At 42.5% G+C, this 20,215-nt stretch overlaps 2 protein-coding genes across 2 annotated transcripts; both read left to right on the top strand.

The window, feature by feature from the left end:
* Window positions 1–210: 210 nt before the first annotated feature.
* On the top strand, window positions 211–5,431 carry LOC308225851 (ovomucoid-like; the record flags this gene model as incomplete). Its single annotated transcript, XM_080627042.1, has 8 exons — window positions 211–265; window positions 1,251–1,270; window positions 2,055–2,191; window positions 2,700–2,757; window positions 3,037–3,173; window positions 3,733–3,793; window positions 4,807–4,916; window positions 5,386–5,431. The coding sequence occupies 8 exons, from the start codon at window positions 211–213 to the stop codon at window positions 5,429–5,431; spliced, it is 624 nt and encodes a 207-aa protein (XP_080483168.1).
* Window positions 5,432–15,861: 10,430 nt separating this feature from the next.
* LOC308226028 (ovomucoid-like) lies at window positions 15,862–18,846 on the top strand (the record flags this gene model as incomplete). The annotated part of the gene is made up of 6 exons (XM_080627315.1): window positions 15,862–15,974; window positions 16,231–16,276; window positions 17,189–17,316; window positions 17,457–17,502; window positions 18,207–18,328; window positions 18,801–18,846. The coding sequence occupies 6 exons, from the start codon at window positions 15,862–15,864 to the stop codon at window positions 18,844–18,846; spliced, it is 501 nt and encodes a 166-aa protein (XP_080483441.1).
* Between the last annotated feature and the right edge of the window lie 1,369 nt (window positions 18,847–20,215).

Below are 20,215 nucleotides of genomic sequence, written 5' to 3'. Positions count from 1 at the left end.
CGTAGCAGATGCTGACCATTACCTGAAAGTCAAGACCTCAATAAATATTACCAGCCTCATTGTGCTTGTGACAGATTCTGCAGGTTGGTTTATGTTACAGTTGAACAGTTTAGACATTGCATTTGTATATATTTGCAGTCAGCCTTTGAGAGGCCATCTCGTGATCAGAGCAGGAGCAGGCAGCCTGCAGACTCAAGACATACTTCCAATATGACCACAGCAGGTTTTTTTGTGCTCCTCTCCTTTGTGCTTTGCTGTTTCCCAGGTGAGTAACTCTTATGGCACCACAGAGGCTTCACATCTGAGTCCTGGCTGTCTTTAAAAAGATAAGAGAGTGGCTTCAAGGAGAGAAAATCTTCTCCTGCAAAGAGCTAGGATGCCCTGGTGCTTTGGCATCACATAAGATGCAGGAGCAGATTTCAGGACAGGCTTAAAGGGATCACTGTTGTAGCTGGTCGTCTGTCATAAATATAAATAACTGCAAATGGAGTTCTGTGCTGGTAACTAGTGCTTTTATGCTTTTTACACTGTTGTTTTAACACTGCTACACTGCTTACGCTTGTTCTACAATTACAGAAAGTGGATAAATGCTTGAAACAAGGCTGTAACAAGGTAGTCAGACCTTCGGGAACTGGTCACAAAAATATTGCAATGGCACAAGCAAATTCTTTTCAGGAGTCTGGCAATACTTTTTCTGTTAATGGAGAAACTAGAGACGAAAACAAGCCAGGGTCTGATGTTATCAGTGCATATTTCCATCTAATGAAATTATAAAGTCAACGGCAATTTTTTTTCACACTCAGCTTCTTTAAAATGCATAAGCTTCACAACAGATGCTGTATGTATTTGCTTATCCTGTAGGTGACTATTTGCATTTACATTTATCTGTATTGATTCAGGTTTCTTCTCAGATATCTAACAGTAGCTCTTTAGGGTCAAAATGGGTGTGTAGAAAGATAAGGAAGGAAAAGTTATTCTACTTTCAATTAATACGTCTACTTATCTTGAAATACGAAATAACAAAGCTGTTCAAGAATGTGTTTCATCACAGCCATCAATAAGCAATGTTATTATACTTATCAACACAGAAAAGAAAAAAATCGTACATAGTTTATTTAGTTCAGGAAACCGATCACTGGAAATCAGTTTGGTCCTGCATATAGGAATTTTACATCTACATTTCCAGCTTTAACTGAGGTCTTATCATATTGGCTTTGTTTCACACTTTCTGCCTCTCTCTTCTTTTCCAGATGCTGCCTTTGGGGTTGAGGTGAGTGGAAGATTTCTTTCTGTCACTTTTCTCAGGTATGTGGCTTGGTAAAGACATAACTGAAGGAATAGGAAAAACCTCAGGACTGCAGATGCTTATCTGTTTTACAGTTTGCGTGAAATTAGTGTCATTGTAATCAGATTCCATAGTATAAAACATTAAATTATACTGTCCTTGGCTCTGCATCTATGCTGTATGTTAATAGTGCGGTAGTAGTAGTAACAACATAAAATTTTTATTAATTCATTTTTCACCAACTTTAAACTTGTTTAAGCTGTAAGTTGGGTCATATATGACTGGCTCTAAAAGGATAAGAATAAGCTGTGGCATCAGAAACTACCTGAAAGCAGCCTACTGGAAGAATAAAATACTACAGAGGTACTCCAGATTCCATGCACAATGTCATTAGCCTTGCTCCTCTGAATAAAAACCATAATCAGTGTTTTGATAATGAAAGAGTAATAACAGAAGTGAACTGGAGGTGCCACAAGAATATAAGAATGAGAGAGCAACAGCCTTTATAAAAGAATGCCAGGTAAGCATGAGAGACCACCACTGATTTACCCTATCTGAGGAGCTGTATGGCTGTAGCAAACCTCCTCCTTTCCTGCTGTGTGGGGAGGTCTCTGCAGGAAGGATTTGCCGTATGGACCCACCAGCACAAGTTTGTGCAGTGGCAGTGAAAAACCCACTGCAGGTTGTATTTGGTCACTGTCTCGTGCCAAATGAGAGTGGTGAATGTAAAATGTCTTCTCCACCCTGTTACTGTACATTCCTTTGGCAGGTGGACTGCAGTACATACCCCAACATTACAAATGAGGAAGGCAAAGAGGTGTTGGTCTGTGCCAAGATCCTCAGCCCCATCTGTGGTACCGATGGAGTCACCTACAGTAATGAGTGCCTGCTCTGTGCCCACAACATGTACGTACTGCATAGGCAGCAATTCTTAGGATTTCTGGAAGCACCACTTTTTGACAAACAGTGATCTGACATATGTCACTAATGTCAATTCTTTCAAAATGAGCTTGGATATCACTGCATGGCACTCCATCGCCTAGACATTGCTTTAGTCACTGTGTCTCTCTCTTGCTGAATTACATGTTCTTATTTTTCTTCTTCAGCTCAAGGATCAGCCGGATGACAGCCCCTAGGGCACATCTCATCATAGCGAAGCAGAGCAAAAGGATGGCAAGATTCCCTGCTCTGATCTGCCCCAAATGGTCCTAAAGCTCTTGGCATCTTTATGTCCCTGACAGCCACTCAGTGCTAGCTGGTTATGGAGGATGGCACTACCTTCTCAAAAAATAGCTATATATAAGCCTGACTGATAAAGAGTCAGCTTTCCCTTGTATTGGTTACATATTTCCAGAACCTAGGATGTAGCAAGTCTTCTTTTTGAACTTCCTAATATTTGTCTTTCCCTTTCCAGAGAAAACGGAACCAATGTTGGCAAAGACCATGATGGAAAATGCAAGGAAGCTGTTCCTGTAAGTGAAACCAAGGGGAAATTAAGAGGCATGTCCTGCTTCTCAGTGGCCAGAGCTGCTTGACCCCCCCAAGAAAGAATTCAAACACTAAATAAGAGGACATATGAGATGTCAAAATCCTGCATTGGTCACCTGCAAGTGAATTGCCATCATAGTGACACAGAGAAAATAATTTTTCCTGCTGTGGTACTATCCTAGGTGGCCAGACACACTCACCAGATCTACTTGCTTCTTACAAGTAAGCCTTCTCCAGTGCTTTGTTGTGTGTTCCCTCAGCAGGTGGACTGCAGTAGGTATCCCAACACAACAGATGAAGAAGGTAAAGTGGTGTTGCTCTGCAACAAGGATGTCAGCGCCATCTGCGGTACTGATGGGGTCACCTACGACAACGAATGCCTGCTGTGTTCCCATAATCTGTGAGTACTGCATATGCAGAGCTATCCTATGAGGGACAACAAGTGCTTAGAGCTCCTGGCAACTGCTTTTCTGAATATCAGGACTTTCACCAAGGTCTTTTTTCTAAGGTGCTTGGACTTTGACCCTCCTCTTTCCTTGGTAACCAGACCTTGTTTTCCTTTGTGAATAGAAAGAAAACTGCCTTTGATCTAGAGAGAGAAGTAGAGGGCTGGGTGGGGATCTAACGCAGGACAGAATGCTTCTCTTTAGTAAGTTAAAAGGGTCTATGTAGCAGATGCTGCCTTGCAACTGACCTAAGGTGCATCTACATTGTCACACAACCTACCTCCTCACTCAACCTAACACCCTGGATGCTCCCTTTTCCTTCACATCATGCTATAAACCAGCACTCTGGCAGGCTGTGACACCACCTGCACCGGAATTTAGAGCCATGTGGACACAACCTAAGTTGAATGTCTCCAGTATTCAGTTATACCTGAGGCTGATGTCCTGGGACATGCTCTTCAGCAAAGCAGGTTTCTCACAGAACTCCCTAATGTGGATTTCTTCCTTTCTCAGAGAGGCTGGAACCAGTGTTGACAAGAAGAATGACGGTGAATGTAAGAAGGAAGACACTACAGTAAGTGAACTCTGTGACAAGGGACCGTGTTTCAGTCCTGCTGATGTCAGGTTAAGCACTGTCAGTGTCTGCAGCAGCCCCCAGACCAACAGCATCCCACAGGAATGTAGCTGTTGCTGTGCTTCAGCACAGGGAAGATATTGCTTTTTCCACACATAATACAAATTATCCACACTAATACCAGGAAAGGAAGAGGGTAATTGCACAGAAAAGGATGAGTAGAAGAGTAGTAGCAGAAATAATTCATCAGGGCAGAACTGAGAAGAACAGATAATGCCTTTTGGGGTCAGACCAATGGTCCAGCATGCCCATGATGGCTTGATGCAGAGCCCACTCTTAGCAGTGGTTGTAAGGATTGTGTAGGAGAGAGTAAGAGTAGAGTGAGCATGTATGATGTATGGGACTTCTACTCTTCCAACTCCCCGCTATTTTTTGGGTGATGGACCTCAGCTAGCTGCAGTTTCTGTGTAGTCAATAAGCATTGATAGATTTCTTCTCCATTAATTTCCTCAGCCTCTTCCAGGACCCATATGCATTTTTGCATTACAATACTCAGCAACTGTAGCACCCATTGCATAAGAAACAAAATCCCTCTCTCACCGTACCTAGCTAAATGTTGATCTTCCTGTTTTAAGAATAAAGGAGTGATACTGGACCCTTACACAGGCATCAGCCCATCAGACAGCAGGGTTTTTCCATTTAATTTCCTGGCCTGGTTGGGAACACAGGACAATGTGATTACGAGCACGGCACATTCACTGAGTAAATTGCTGCTGCTTGGAAATGCTACAGCCAGGGTATCATACACATCTCTTCAAACAGGAAATTATGATCTATTTTTATATTATAAAATTCTCTGGCATAGGAGGAACTGATACATCCGTTTATATCAGATTGTGCAAGGAAGTTAATTACTTTCAGTTAGATTCTTATCATCATTAGCACTGCAACTGTAGTGAGGGGTTCAAGCCCTTCTGCTGGTGACTCCTTCATATTAGACTTTCTTTTTCCAGGTTGACTGCAGTGACTACCCTAAACCTGACTGCACACTTGAGTACTTGCCTCTCTGTGGCTCTGACAGCAAAACATACAGCAACAAGTGTAGCTTCTGCAATGCAGTCGTGTATGTACAAACATGGATTACATTCCTGTTACCAGTTGCCTTCTATAAGTGCAAGTATGCACAGTTGCCACTTTCTTGTTTGCTGACCAGTGTTGAGTAGGAATACGGGGCAGGAGAGAACACCAGCCATCATGCCAACCATTCATTTTTGTTTCCATTAGAGCGTACAAAGAGCTGTGTCTGGTTTGTTAGTGTGAATTGTTTGAAAACCATTAATTTTCATGGAATTTTTCTTGCATGTTGCAAAGAAATGAAATTTGGAATTTCATCATAATTTCCCAAAAAATATTTTCAGTTTTAAGAATGGGTTAAATCGTCTCACTCATCTCTTAGTTAATGAGACTATGAGTCTGCAAGTTCTCTGTCTTTGGGGCAGGATCCTATCTGCCTTCTCTAGGAGCCAAGGAAAAGGACAGATTATAGCAGACAGGACTCTGTCTAATCCATTTTTCCCTCTCCTCGCTTCCAGGGACAGCAATGGGACTCTCACTTTAAACCATTTTGGAAAATGCTGAATATCAGTGCTGAGAGAATTTACCACAGGATCCCCACTGGCAAATCCCAACTAAAAATCTCACCTCAGTTCATCTTGCCCTCTGGGGAACTCAGCTCACTCCTGATTTTCTTTCTCAATAAACTAAATCAGCAACATTTCTTTGTCTTGTTTCATGTGTTTCATGAAACATTTTCTTCTGGTTTGTTGAATGATGATGCCAGGCTGAATAGGTTATGTGCTGATAGCTCTGGGATATAACAAAACCAGCATTTTGCTCCCTTGCCTCTCATAAAAAGCACAAAATTAAATACAGATGCACAAACCTGGGAGCTGTGTGACTTTTCACATCAATGATAGTCAGCTTACATTAGTGTTCAGGCCCTTTCAGACGTTCGACACCGTAAAGAGCTGAAGTGCTGCTCTAAAGTGATGACACCAGCTGATCTCCCCTAAGGCATTGCTGGTGCACTTTCCCTGTGCAAAACCCACTCAGACTGTGGTGGTGTCTGCATCAAGAGCTGATTCCTGGCCTCCTGAACACAGCCCTCACCTGAAGCGTAGCACCCTGCAAGGGCAGTCTGTTAGCAAAGCCTGTATTTTTCAGACACTGCCTATGTCTCTGGGTCCTACAAGTGACTTATTTCCTTTAACAATCTTCAAGTGTTCTAAGATAAATGCCATCCTAGGGATGGTTCCTACTCCTGCCTACTTGTCTCCTCTCCTAGTCTTTAATAACATTATACTCTTTGCCAGCCCAAGGAATACCTCAGCAGTGTTTCACAATCCAAGGACAAAATATCCTTCTGTTTTGTGAGAGTGTGACCTGTCATTGGTGTATTGTCCATGAAATTTATTTTGCTTTTGTCCTCTGTTCGGGTATTGAATTGGTGGGGTTTTGATCCACACAAGAGAAACATAAATAAATTGGGCATATTCCTTCTAAAAAGTAATATCTCCCACATGCATTTCTTCTGGGAGCCGAAGGGAGAAGGGCGCTTGTTTTCCTTGATGGAATGAGGTCATCCAAAAAAGCGATGCTTTGGTGGTAAAACAAAGGATTTATATTGAGATGGGCAGATGGATGAAGCAGCCACTTCCAAATTGGGTTCAACTTTTCTAGGATCCAGGCTAAGGTCTCACATCATTCTGTCATCATTGGTCTATCAGTTCATTAGGGTAAATCTAACCCACAATTCTAATGGCTTTTAGGGGAAATAACAATTGTAAATTCTTTGCATATGCCTATAAAAGTTGCTCCATCTCTTGTTCAGTCCAAGGACTCCCTTCACTGTCTGGGACACCCTCCTGGTTGCCTTACAGTTCACTGCTTTCCTGGTTTCACTATAGCTTCAGGATGCTTTACTGGGATGAAGCATGAAAATACAAGTAGAGACTTTCCACTCCGGAAGCAGTTTGTTCAATGTTTTGCTCATGAAAAAGCACCACACATGAATAGGTGCCGATAGGTGCACACAGAGGAAATCTGACAGCAGCTGCTGCTGAGGTTTGTACAGTTGCTTTTTTGCCTGCAGGAGTTTTCTATGGTCCTTCAGAAGGAACTTGTCATGTATTTCACTTAAAATAAAAACACAGAGGGTGTATCAAACATATCTAAACTTCTTGTGACTCCTGTTGATGAAGAAGCACTCTTCCTGGCTTACAGCACAGCTTACCTCTGTCGAGACTGCCACCCTGACAAACGACCAGGAATGTTACTTCAGAATAAGGGTGGATGAGCCAAATCCGAATGTGCAGAGACTCATGTGCATACATGAGTACATATAGCGTGGTTACCACCTGAGGGCAGAATTAAGGTGATGTTTACTTAGCAAAACACAGGCTCCGCTGCACGCAGATGCTTCAGCCACCATGAAGACAGCAGGCGTGTTGCTGCTGTTTGCTCTAGCCCTTTGCTGCATCCCAGGTGAGTAGCTTTACTGCCTCCTGCTCTGCTTTTGAGTAAGTGCTGGCTGTCTTTAAAACCACAAAAACATCCTCAGACTGGAAAGAGCTTCATTCTACAAGGACTTATTTACTCCTAGAAAGATAGTGTTGAAAAGACTTGACATCAAAGACTATCACTTATGGGGTAATATTTTAGCAACAGAACTGAGTGGGTAAGAACAACTGTGGGAACAGCTCTACTCTCAGCGCTAGTTTATGCATAATGAAAGAAGTGACATGTACGTGGTATAACCCAGAGACTCAGACATCCAGTATTTAACCTCTGAAATGTTGCAGAAACACAAATTATTTTACTGAATGAGAGAGAACATTTCTTGTAGTCATCCTGAGCTGAGATGCAATTCGAGAACCTGAACAGTTGTAGAAGCTTCATGAAAGTTACATCTCACTAAATACTCCTTGTATTTAAGAACTACTGTGGCAATGAGTATAAGATGCTACCTCCAAGTACTTGCCATCTTTATGACCCTGTTAGCCTCAATAACTTGCTGAGCTTTGCGTGCATGTCTTGCTCCATCCTTTGAACCATGAAAAATGCTTTATTCTTCTTTCATCTTGTACACCCTTTTCCATTTTGGCTGTAACTCTCATTAAAAAACATTATTCTACAGAATCAATGTTGCAAACATATAATAAACCACTGCATTTTGCCTGACATTCTTTTTGTCTAAGAAGTAATTTGCTAACAGTGAGTTGAAAGGAGCATATTCAGGGCATGCATTCACAGATTTTAACTCTAACAGAACCCATGAACTGCATTTGTATCATATTTCCTTCTTTTTTTCTTTTTTTTTCCCCAGATGTTGGTGCACTGCAGGTAAGGGATGGATCTTTCTATTTTTCATCATTTCTTTGCTTAAAGCAGTTTCCGTTTAAATCCTTACTAATCACGTTGTGATAAGCATTTGAAAATCCTGAGCCATTCAGCTGTCTGAGCAATATTTGCCACAGATATTATTGGGTGAAATTGCTATTTTCACCTGATGGTAGTTTCAACAAGTAGTGCAGTATTCAGTTCATGTCCGAGTTATTGTCTGAGCTACTGCAGCAGCATTTACGATGGTTACACAGGCTCCACATTGCTGGAGGCAATGCACCACTGTACTCCTGCCCTGTTCCTGGGCTTTTTCTTAGCATCTACTTCTGGCCAGTACTGGGGGGAGCTCAGGGTGTGCGTGGGGTCTCCTAATGTCACCTTTCTTACATATCTGTTGTTGAGAGCCTTTTTTGTGAACATAGATTGCATCTATCTACAGGGCTACTGCAGGAACTACGTGGTACCCAGCAATGTCTGCACTATGGAATATGTCCCACACTGTGGGTCTGATGGTGTAACATACGGCAATAAATGCTTATTTTGCAATGCATTCCTGTGAGTATGAAAATAAGTCTCTTCACTAACTAAATAACAAATTAGGTTAAACAAACTAATCAGTCTTGGAGACTGGTTGGAGAACTGAAGTTCTCTTACTTTGTGTTTATCTGTTCTCTTACTAGCAAGGGTCAGTTTGTATTGGGAGAATTTGCCAGAATTCCTCTTTCACGTATAAAGAGGTACTGTATAGTATAGCTCTGCATTTCCCTCTTAGGTAATTTGCTGAAGAACTTTCTTTCAGCAAACAAAGTCTATTTCATACAGATTATTTGTTCTTCCTTTAAATTAAGTCTTCATCTTGTCTTTGAATGGTAGTAATAAAAGGAAATAGCTGGAATAGCATTCAGAAGTTTTCTATTTTGTTTAAGCCTCTGTATGATATATCTTTCACCAGAGGGAGAGGCAAACAGTAAAAGCCCAGATGTTCTGTCTCTGAGGTACTGATTTCTTTCTTTGCAGGAGAAGCCGTCGGACTCTTCGCTTGAGATCTCTTCGAAAGTGTTAATTTCTTGACAGTCTTCAGCTCATAAAGAGGAATCCTCCCTGGCGCCATTCCCCATTGCAGATGCTCCCCTAAAGCCTTGTCCTGAACCTTGAAAGCTCCTGTTGAATCCTGAAAACCTCTGCTTAATAAAAAACCCATCAGCATTTACGTTTTGCTTTAATAATATGTCTCATTCTGTTTTTACCTTAGATGTTGCATGATTACATCACTGCAACAATCCTGGGGTGCGGATTTTAACAGGCAAATTACAGGGAAGAGGTTTCTATAAAGAAATCGACGAAACCACAAAGGCAGTGGGTAGATCTTGAGGGCATCTGCTGTCATCCAGCTTTCCAAAAGAAAACCAGGGCTGGAGATGCATCCTGGTGCAATAGTCCAAATGATTTATTCCACTAAGGGCATCTCGGACAGACACTCTCTGGGTTAGGAGAACTGTCTGCTTCCCTAACCGCTGCTGTCAAATACCTGCTGCCTTTCCCTTGCGTTACTGTATGGCAGACTTGGAGAGCATGAAGAGACCCTAAGCAAGCCTGAACATACACATAGCTAGAGGCAGTCCCAAGACTGTTGCAGTTGGGGGTGTTTTGTGGCTGCTTTGCGAAAGCCATGCAGGCACAGAAGATCTTGCAGTCACCAGAAGCTGCTCAACCCTGTTTCAGTTTCAGGTGTTACCCCTAATTTCTTAAGTGAAGAAGGGCAGTTTCCCAGCTGCATCTGTTCCTCTTGCAAGCAGGATTGGAAAACCACCTTTAGGTGAGAGTAGCTCTTTTGCAATCCGCTCAGCTTCCCAAAGCAATGGGACAAGATGTTTTCTCTGGCCAGGCAGATACCTGGCTGCCCACGTTCGTGTTTGCAGTGTTCATCACTGTGGGGGACTGCAGAAAATTAGTGGGCAGTCAGTCCTAACAGACCTGATGTTCAGAGGACTGCTAGCAGTTGCTATTGCAGCCCATTTTTGCACCTCACCCACCATTTAGCTGCTGCTTGTAGGTAATTACGTCGACTGTCCTTGTTTGTAGAGGATCCTTTGAGATTCTTGGGCCTCCAGAAACCTCGGCTGATGAAAGGAAAGGCTCAGAGTCATAGCGTTAATTTATTATTCATTAACAGCAAAGCGCTGGCAGTGAGGGATGCTGTACAGCAGCAGTCTCCCAGTCAAATAGTTACTGATCTTAAGTGACAACGTGTCACTTCCCAGAGACTGGAGAGAGTAGCTCTCTGAAGGTAGGCAATTTATTTCCAAAAGACGTGACTCTCTACAACCATTTAGTGCCAAGTCCCTTCCCAGAGCTGGAAAGTCCCTCCTGTGAGAGGGAGGTCTGTGTATGGGATGGCTTTTCATTGTTGGATGCCATTTCTTAGGACCAAGACAAATCGAGGCTCTGGCAGGTAGAGCCAGGGGTGTGTGACTCAGGAGCTTCATGCACCTTCTTGCCCCACGCATCTGAGTGAAGGAGTCTGGTGTAAGAGAACACCAGCTCCAGCACCTATTTTCTTTCCGGCAGAGCAGCAGAAAGGATGAGGATGGCCCCAGCAGCCATGATGTCTTGGAGACAAGCAGATCTCCTGATCACACTCTAGATCCCAGTGGTCCTCAGAGGGCATCTTCCAGGGTTCCATTCCCATGTCGACTAAATGGGAAAGTCCACCAGGCAATTGAAGGGAAACTGTGAGTAGAAATGAATGGGGACAAAGCCTCCACCCAGATGCAGAGTTATGCAGTATACTACCCAGGAGTAACCGAAGGCAGAGCAGGACCCCAGCCGCATCCCCAGCTCCCTGCCCCAGGGGGGCAGCTATTTAGGGTGGAGAGGAAGGCAGTCCTCTTTTATGGCCACCTCTTTGGAAATAATTTTTTTGTTGCTGCTCAATAAAATCCTGCCACAACAACACAAAATCCTCTCACCATTACTAATCTGACTCTCCCTCCAGGAAATTCAAGGCAGGAAACATTGTCTGCCTGCCGAGGTATTTTATGGTACAATTCTTTAAGCAGCACCTCAGCACTTTATGTCATTATCTGATGTTTGCAAATTTAGGAAATGCCATTCATTGAATGAATTCATTCATTCATACTCCACAATCTGATTAACACATTGCATGTAGTTATTTTGTTCTGCTCTATTTTATATCAATGCTTTTGTTTTAGTGTATTGTTCTACTTGTTGCTGGCCAAAACATACCTCAGGCCAGTCTAGACCTTTCTGTTAATGCAGTTTCTCTCTCAGGCTTCATTCAAGATAATCAGTTTGTTACTACATTCCTTCTCGATGCAGAGAAAAATAAAATGATGTTTTAAAAGAAAATTACTTGGAGACATCGTTTCTGGGGGCTGTCTGTGTCAGAGCTATTGCAGTGAGGCAGAGCTGAGATTTACTGAGAGTTTGGGATGCACAGGGCCAGATCCTCAGCCTTTTGCTGTTAGTATGTGGCTCCCAGATAGTCAAATTATTGCAGACATCCTTGCCTGTGATATCATCTCTGCTTAAGAGACTGGTGATATGCAGACAGCAATCAGATAGCTGAACTACAACGAGAAATATTAAATGAGTGCGGCTTAGAGCAGGGGCTTTGCTTGCTGTAAATTGAATTCATGTTGTCATAGAAGATCCAGTTCTGCCCCCCTGTGCAGAGGTCTGGGAACAGCAACCTGTTTTGGAGCTCTTGCAGTGTACCACATCGCTAGTCAACGGCAAAGAAACACATTTTACATTTGTCCCTACAGCAGCATAGACTGGAGCATAAAACCACTTTATTCTTGATTACAGTGTGGTGTGTAACAGCAGGATACAGGAACAAGGACAGTGGTAATTCTGGAATAACAACATGTAGTCTTGCATCCACCTTTTTTATTTAAAAAAAAAATAAAGTATAATTTCTCTTTGTAGCCACATGAAGCCTGTGATAAGTTTTTAACTAAACCAAGGATAAATGAAGAATTTTTTAGGTCTTGGTAGATTATGGACTTACTTGAGATAGGGAGTCTCAAAGCCAGAGGAAAAGATTCCCAGGAAAATATTACTGCTATGGGAAGAAATAATGCTGGATTAGAAACTGGGTAGATTTTCCAGACTTACTGAAAAATTATCTTGATACTAAAGGATCCGTCATATGACTACCAATGTTTATCGCATCCATGTGGCCATAACCTTCCGGAATGTTTGCCCTCTAAGAACTCGAAATAGCAGGAAGAGTTTTATTTAAACTTCTCTGTGGAGCTCATATCTGTAGAAACTATAAAATATTCTTATGCCCAAAGTCATTCTACTGAGCCCACCATCAACATACTCCGGAATACCACAAAGGGGTTTTGCCAGGTGGGTCCACTCTGCCCTTCCCATTTGCAACATGTGTCTGACATTTCCCAAAGCTTACTCTTCCAAATGCACAGAGACAAATTGTTTTTGATTGCTCCTAATGCCTGTTTTCAACCCACCTGCTTCTACACAATTACTGCTGTCCCATTCCCTCTATTTCTTATTAATGGAGCTCCTTGTGCAATCCCACATCACATCTAGCACAACAGCTCTCACTGCCCTGCCTGCTGCCATTTATCTCCCATCCTTCCTCATAGACCCCATAACAGGACTCTTCTTGTTTCTCTTTTTCTCCCTGCTGCCCTATGGAGTGGCAGGGATTACTGGAGGGAAAGAGCTGCTTTTGGAGCAGTCCTGGCTGGCTACCCAGACCCTCAGAAGCAGCACATGGATCAGAAGGAGATCTCCCCAAGGGATCTATCAAAGGCTAGGTGTTGGTCAGACACGGGAACAAAGCTGCTTGCTAACAGATACCTTGCCATTCACAGCTCCTGAGTGACCAGCATGATTTCACCTAGGCAGGAGAGGCAAACTGGAGAAGCAGCACAATTTCTGGTAACTGGGGATCTCAGATGTGGAGGTGGATAGGGAGAGGCTTGGGTTGCAGGGCTCAAGAGGGGATAGACTATGTTCCTGTAGCCTCGCTAACCATTGCAGAGCTGGCAAATGCCATCTCTATCAGCGGCTGGTGCAAGTTCTGAGGAAGCCTTGTTTTCAGGCTTTGCCATTCTTGCCCCTGGAGAATAATCAGTATTAATCCTTCTGTGATTACTGCTTCCCTTCCAAATAGGCTCACAATCAGTTCAAGGAATCTGAAAGTCAAGTTACTCAGGATGTTAAGAATACAACAGGAACCACTTTCAAAGGAACCCTTCAACTTGTGGTATTTGTGAATGAGATCCAAATAGCATTATTCATTTATTTTTCAGGAAAATGATTTCATTGATATAAACAGGCCAAATCCAGCAAGCTCTACTCTGTGACTACAGTTCCCTTACACTTTCAGTTACATTTTTATGATTTATCTGCCCACCAAGTCTTAAACATCTTCTAGGATAATAAGAAAACCAATTCTATTTTCTATTTAAAACTCAGGCTGCCTTTAAGCCACATGTATGAATCAGGCTTCTTTTAAAGCACAGACGTGCTCCGTCCCACAGTTCCTTCCATGACTACCTTAAATCAAAAGTGTATTATTTTATGCAATATTCCTTATTTGTTTTTCCATATGCTTGTGATAGAGTTGAACCACTTAACAGTGTCTAGCGCATTATTCTTCACCTATTTTTCCATAATAGTGACTTTCAGCTGACTCTCTAAATGTTATGCCATGTAACAGAGAGGGGAGGAGAAAGCCTAAGGACTCACTTCTGTTAACAGCTGCTGCAAGTTTTTCTTGAATGTCTTTGGTATTAAGAAGCCCATTTTACCTGCACAGAATACCACTTGCTTGCCATTAAGGGGAAATGTTACACTAGTCCAGATTTAAGGCTACTTATTCTCATGATTTCTTAATAATGCCCACAGCCAACAGATGAATAACTCTTGCTCCTACATAGACATGTCTTTTAAATTTCTGAAGTTTTAGGTAATGTTGTCCTGTTGGTGACAAATCCAGTGTACCAGGAAACTACAGGAGAGAGTAAGGAGAGATTCACTGAAGCCTCAGTATCTTTAAAGTATGTTGACATTTGCCAAACCCCAGATTTATGTCTCTAAAAGTGTCCCATGTTGCTGTTTCCCCAGCTTTCTTGTAGCATGCAAATATCCTGGAACCCAAATACCATCTATGGGCATAAATTCAAATGCTTTCAATAAATGGAGGTTTTTTTCTTCCATATGTAATTTCACAGCATCTACTATTGAGACAGTGCTCTTGTTTGGAAAGTACAAATCACTCATTGTACAGCAGGGCGCCTTTGTTAACAAGCTTGGTGTAGCTTTTGTTTAAATCTTCTGGGCATCTCTAACAAATAAGTATTCTTTAAAGCTCAACTCAATAATCAATACATTTTTCTTAGTTTACAGAGCAAATAATTACTTTCTGGGCTGACTTCACGAGGCCAGGGAATGTATATATATAGAGCAGAGAGAGAAAGCTGAGAATTATCCACTGAACTCAACAGCAACAGATTTGCAAGTAACAGACGATACAACCGTCTCTGCTATGAAGACAACAAGAAGTGTTGCCCTTCTTGGGCTTGCGCTTCTCAGCTGCCTTTCTGGTAAGTTGGTTTTGCTATCCTTGTATCTCTAGTCCTCCTGAGCCTTTGCTTTCATTCTAAAGGAGAGTTCAGCCTTTTGGAGATGTGATGACAAACATTCTCTTTTATTGAACTTAATCCTTGTGCTGATAAATACTATAGATAGGTAGGATGCATTTGTCTGATTTAAGCTTATGTGCCTTAGTGGGGATAACAGTGCTGCAAAAATAGAAAAGTTTACATCCTATTTCTTCTTTACTGAGTCAAACCTTCTGGTTTCACAAATAATTGATTTTTTTAATCTTAGTGTATAACTTCTTGTTTATTTGGAATCCAAAAAAACAATCACAAAAAATCACTTCTCAGGAATGAGAAAGTGTATTTGGTTACTCTGTTGGGAAACTGATGATTCCAAGGGAATTTTATTCAAGGACATTTTACAGTTTTTATATTTTATAATCTCTGTTTTTATTGTAGATATTGTTATTGCTCAACGACTGGTGAGTAGTAGATTTTCTTTGTCATTTAGCCTTGATGTCTAAGCCTAGATGAATAATTCATACTTTTACTGTATCCCAGGAAAGGCTGAAAGAGAACAAAAAAGGAGAGTGAGACAGAAAGGAAGAAGAAAAGTGCCCTTAAGTATTACGCCACCTCTTTTCCCCAAAATAAGAAATGACCTTTGTCAGAGAAAGATAACTTCCCATGTCGGTGACAAAAAAGACAGCGATTAATAATGTAGAGTGAGAGCCAGCACAATACAGAGTGCCAGCAGAAAATCTATACAGCTATTGAATAACTGCCTAAATATCTTCCTTGTCTTGATTCCTCAGGGAATGATCATTTTCGGCTGCAATTTTTGCAGAAAGTACTTTAAGTCTTAATAGCAAAAAGGTGCTTTTGCATGCTGTAAGAAACACACTAGATTTTATTCCTTCTCTTTTTCACCATGGAAGAAGGATAGAGGAAATAATAAAAAGTCCAAAAGTAGTCTCCTAAAGCAGAGAAAACATGATCCACATAAGCACACCCTTCTCTCCATTTGGAGACACCACAAGTCCTCTTTGACAGGCCTTCTGCGACATGTACCCATTCTCTGGAGAAACAGAGTTTAACTGTCCCACCGATTACGAACCCATCTGCGGGACTGATGGTGTGACCTACCCCAATGAGTGCTCCCTCTGCAGAGAAATCTTGTGAGTATAAGGTCTCCTGATTACCTACAATGCCAATTCAAGCAGCAGACAAAAGCCTTTGGGGTTATGACTAATTGGGGGGTGGACTAGATTTTTCATAAGTTTCAGTCTGCCTTAATGCCCACGATCTTCCGTGTCAGAGCTCCTGAATCTGATTAATTACTGGGGCTTTATGAGTGGAGAGACTTAGTGATTGAGATGACTGCATGGTATGAGCAGAATAATTCTTCCTTTCCTTCTCTCTCTCTCCCTCTAGCCGTAACCGAGCCATCGACAAGAGGCATGATGGAAGATGTGGTAAGGTACGGTTTGAGATCAGCTCTTTCTCCTGGTGCACTGAGCAGTGGTGGGTGAAATGATGGCAGAGAGCTAGACAAAAACCTTGCCCAGGATTAATCCTGTATTAAACCCACACAATTTCAAACTGTCAGAAGTTGAATGAAAAAGAAGAATTTCAGATTTACAAAAATTCCTTTTACGTTTTGTATGAACTGTTAAACTCAATGAGTTTTAAAACGTTATCTTCTCTGTAAAACCAGACTTCAGAATGGAAGCTTTTGTTTTCAATAACACTTCAGCATTATCAAACCAGTTTTCTTCAGACTTAGTCTTAGAGGCTCATCAAAGCCAAGAAATTCCCAGAGGAAGTTTGGAATTTGATTAAATGGCAATTTTGAAACAGAAAAAACCAACTCTATCAAAACATTTAACATAAATTTTGTTTATCAATATATGGAGCTACTGTGAAGTGCTGAAGCATCTCTATTTTTAGTTTAGAGAGAGAAAGTAAAGAAACACTCTGGCTGTGCAATTTAACATAATACGACTTCCATTTCAGTACACTCAGAGTAATTGCAGAAACACCGGGGTGAGCGTAAATTCCATTTTCAAGTGGAATTGACATTTCGCAGCAAAAGTTGCTGCTGCAGGAGGCATTTTAGGCAGAGATCCTTCATGGTGGCATTCATGGTGAAAATACACAATATGATAGGGATGCAGCCCACTTCAGGACAGGAAAAAAAACAGATCCTCCAGGATTCTGCTGTACCCATGTGCAGGATTTCAATGGTTTAGGCTCCTTCAACTCCTCCAGCCACGCTGGGGCTCCTCTCCCCTTGCAGCTCTGCGGAGAGGGGAAGATGTCTCTTGCACTTTGCTCCATTATTAATACAAAAGGGAACAGAGATTAAAATGTTGTTCTGTGACTGTTTCAGTTCGACTGCAGTGGCTACCTGAGACCAATCAGGGGTCGTATGAACCCCTGCACCATGGAGTACATGCCCATGTGCGGCACCAACGGGATTACCTACAGAAACAAGTGCCACTTCTGCAATGCTGTAGTGTAAGTGGAGGGCCTGGGTCATGGGAGTGGGGTCTGGATCAGTAAGTGCTCATGTTGGTATTTAAAGTGTAACGAGGTAGTTTGACTCATGAAGCAGCTGCACTGTGCTCATTCACTCTCAACTCGCTTTCTTCCCAAAGGAGCGGACTGGACATGGACCTGAACAATCTTGGAGAATGCGCCAGGGTAAAGTGCAGGAATCTGCACACTGCTGTTACAATACATTTTACAACAAACTCACTGAGTCTTAACTAATTAATAGAAACGCCCACACTGGCCTTGCGCATTTGGCCTGTAAAAAGGATTTGAGGAAAAGAGTTAAAGTATGCCAGTGTCAAAGGGCTTTGAATCAAATCCATGGCTCAGATATGCAGCTGCCCCTCTGACCTGGGAACACAGCAGTCAGTGGGTGCTGACACCTACATTTACCAGGAAACAGGATGAGCAAGAGGTGCTGTCTCATCCTTTCTGCAGAAGAGAGGGAGGGCTGTGTACTGCCAGCACTATTAGTAGTGGTGATTTCTCAGGTGGGAATGCTTTCTGCAGCATGGTTTGTGGCCGTCCACTTTCTGTACACTTGCTTCTGCTAGCCTGCTGAACCAGAGCAGCCAGTGAGAGGGCCAGCTTGGGAACATCAGCATGGTTATCTCACTATTTCATAGAATGGTGTTATTTTTAATAGTATTTATTAGATTATTTGGCCCCTGCCTTCTCCCTGCTTCAGGATGCTCCATGCAAGCATGTTCTCTGCCTCAGAGCCCTGCACCTGGAAAGTGCTTTCATGCTTTGCATGCCATAAACATTAAATAAACATAAAGCACTCATGTAGAAAAAGACAGTGAACAAAAGCTTTAAAACCTGTTTTTGTTCCGTTGTTGCTCCATTATTAGGAGGAGATTGACTGCAGCGAACAGAATGGCAACAATCTCGTCTGCAGCTCTGAATATAGCCCCCTTTGTGGCTCTGATGGCAGAACTTATGGAAACGAGTGCCATTTCTGCAATGCAGTTTCGTAAGTATAGAGTTCACCATAGAGCCATGAAACCAGAGGAGCTGGAGCACACACACAACAGCAGCAGCTGGTGTGGAAGGTCTGGAGCTCCTGTCAGCCCCTCTGTAAATCCATCCCTGCTCCATGTTCCTCTCCTGACACTCACTCCTCTGTCATCCCCGGGGCATTGCAGATCTAAAGCCTGAGTTGAGTCTTCTACTTCCCTTGCAATTAAATCCAGATCCCCATTTGCAGGCTCATAGCACTGCTGACTCCCTCCCTGACAAAGTGATTTAAATTTAACTGTAAAAGGTGTCTGAAATTATGGTTTTTTTCCCAAATCTCTTTAACGTGAGAAAGCCTGTAACCTGGGGAATCAGGAAACATTAAGTGAAGTACTTTATAAGTCGGAGAGCATTGGCTTATTTGGGTAAAGTTAGACTATAAAACTGAGATCCACGTCTGTAATTTTGCTCTCCCTCTTTCTCTTCAGATTGAACCAGGATGGTCTGTTCCTCAGGCACCGTGGCGAATGCTGAGCACTGGAGCTGTGTCCTTCACCCTGATTTTTCCCTTACAAATCCTGAGAACACACATGATCCTCCCTGCTCATTGGTCTCTGCTTTGATTGATCAATAAATTAAATGCAACTACTCTCTTTGCCATGGACTGGTTTTTGGTTTGGAGGTTTGCTGTTTGTTTTTTCCAGGGCAGGGGTAATGGTCTTCAGGCTTTTAGGTACTTATCTGTCAGTCAGGAGAAGTTGTGAAACAAACCACAATAAAGAGCAAAGCGTAACACCCATCACACACCAGCCCAAGCCCTCATGCGCGTACGTCACTCCATACCAAACCATCTGAAGAGAAACCAAGCTGCTATAAACTACTGCCACTTTCCCAATTTCCATGTCTTATAGAGTGAAAATGGATTTGTTTTTGCATCAGCACGGAGTCTTGGAGGAACTGGTTCTTTTAGGGTCCTTGGCATGGGTGATGTCCCTGGGGAAGTGTGAAGGGGAAACATGGCTGTAGTCAGCCCTATCTGTCAGATCTGGGCAAGGGACAGGTCTGGCGGTGTGTTACAGAAAGGAGGCTTATGGCAAAGGGAGGAGGCTATCTCATAGGAAAGAAAATTAGGAACTGCTTCTTCCTTGAAGGGTGTGTCCATCGAGGCTGTGTCGATCAGCACAAAATCGCAGCAAGCTGGGTAAGGCTGTAATGAGCCTAATGAGAACCCAAGGAGAAATTAGACTGGGCTCAGGCTTTCAGCTTCTTGGGGGGAGAGATCTGGAAAGTTGTGCTGGGGGTATGTGAGGCAGGTGTAGGATAAACGACCCTTCAAGAAAAGGTCTTGGGTTTATTAACCTGTGGAAAGAAGGGCCAGAAGATGTGCTGGTAGTTCCAAAGTGCTTTCTATCTTGGGAAAAGAGGTATGGAGATAACATCTCTGTGAAGCCTAAAGGGTGCACTGGAGGAGCAATGATATATGTGAATGTTCATGATGATGTGCCATCTTTTTGGGTGACTCAAGCTGTTAATAGGCAAACATCACAGGCAAAAAGTCTCAAGAGCCACAGCTCACACACTCCCTTTCTCCACCTCCCATTCTCTTGATATTTAGCAAGAATATCTGCTGCTAAAGCTGATATTTAGGGCAAAGTCTGTGATTTCTATGCCTTTTCTTTAGCTCTTGTTTCCTGAAGTAGATAATTTCCTGACTGGGAATTTTGTATGTCCTTCCCCTCGTGCTAGGGCAGAGCAGTGTTCTGTCCTGGGAAGAGGGATGGGACTTCTCATTTTCAGCTTTTTTTCTGTTAGTACAGGCTATATAAACCACTTCATGTCTTTGTGCCTGCTCGTAAGAAAAGTTAAGCTGGAGAGTCATGAGAGTTCACACTGGTGTGTGTGT

Source organism: Psittacula echo (genome assembly GCF_963264785.1).
Source record: "Psittacula echo genome assembly, chromosome: 11".
Lineage (NCBI taxonomy): Eukaryota > Metazoa > Chordata > Aves > Psittaciformes > Psittacidae > Psittacula > Psittacula echo.
The sequence above is the reverse complement of the archived record's forward strand: the minus strand, read 5'-3'. Positions and strand labels throughout refer to the sequence as shown.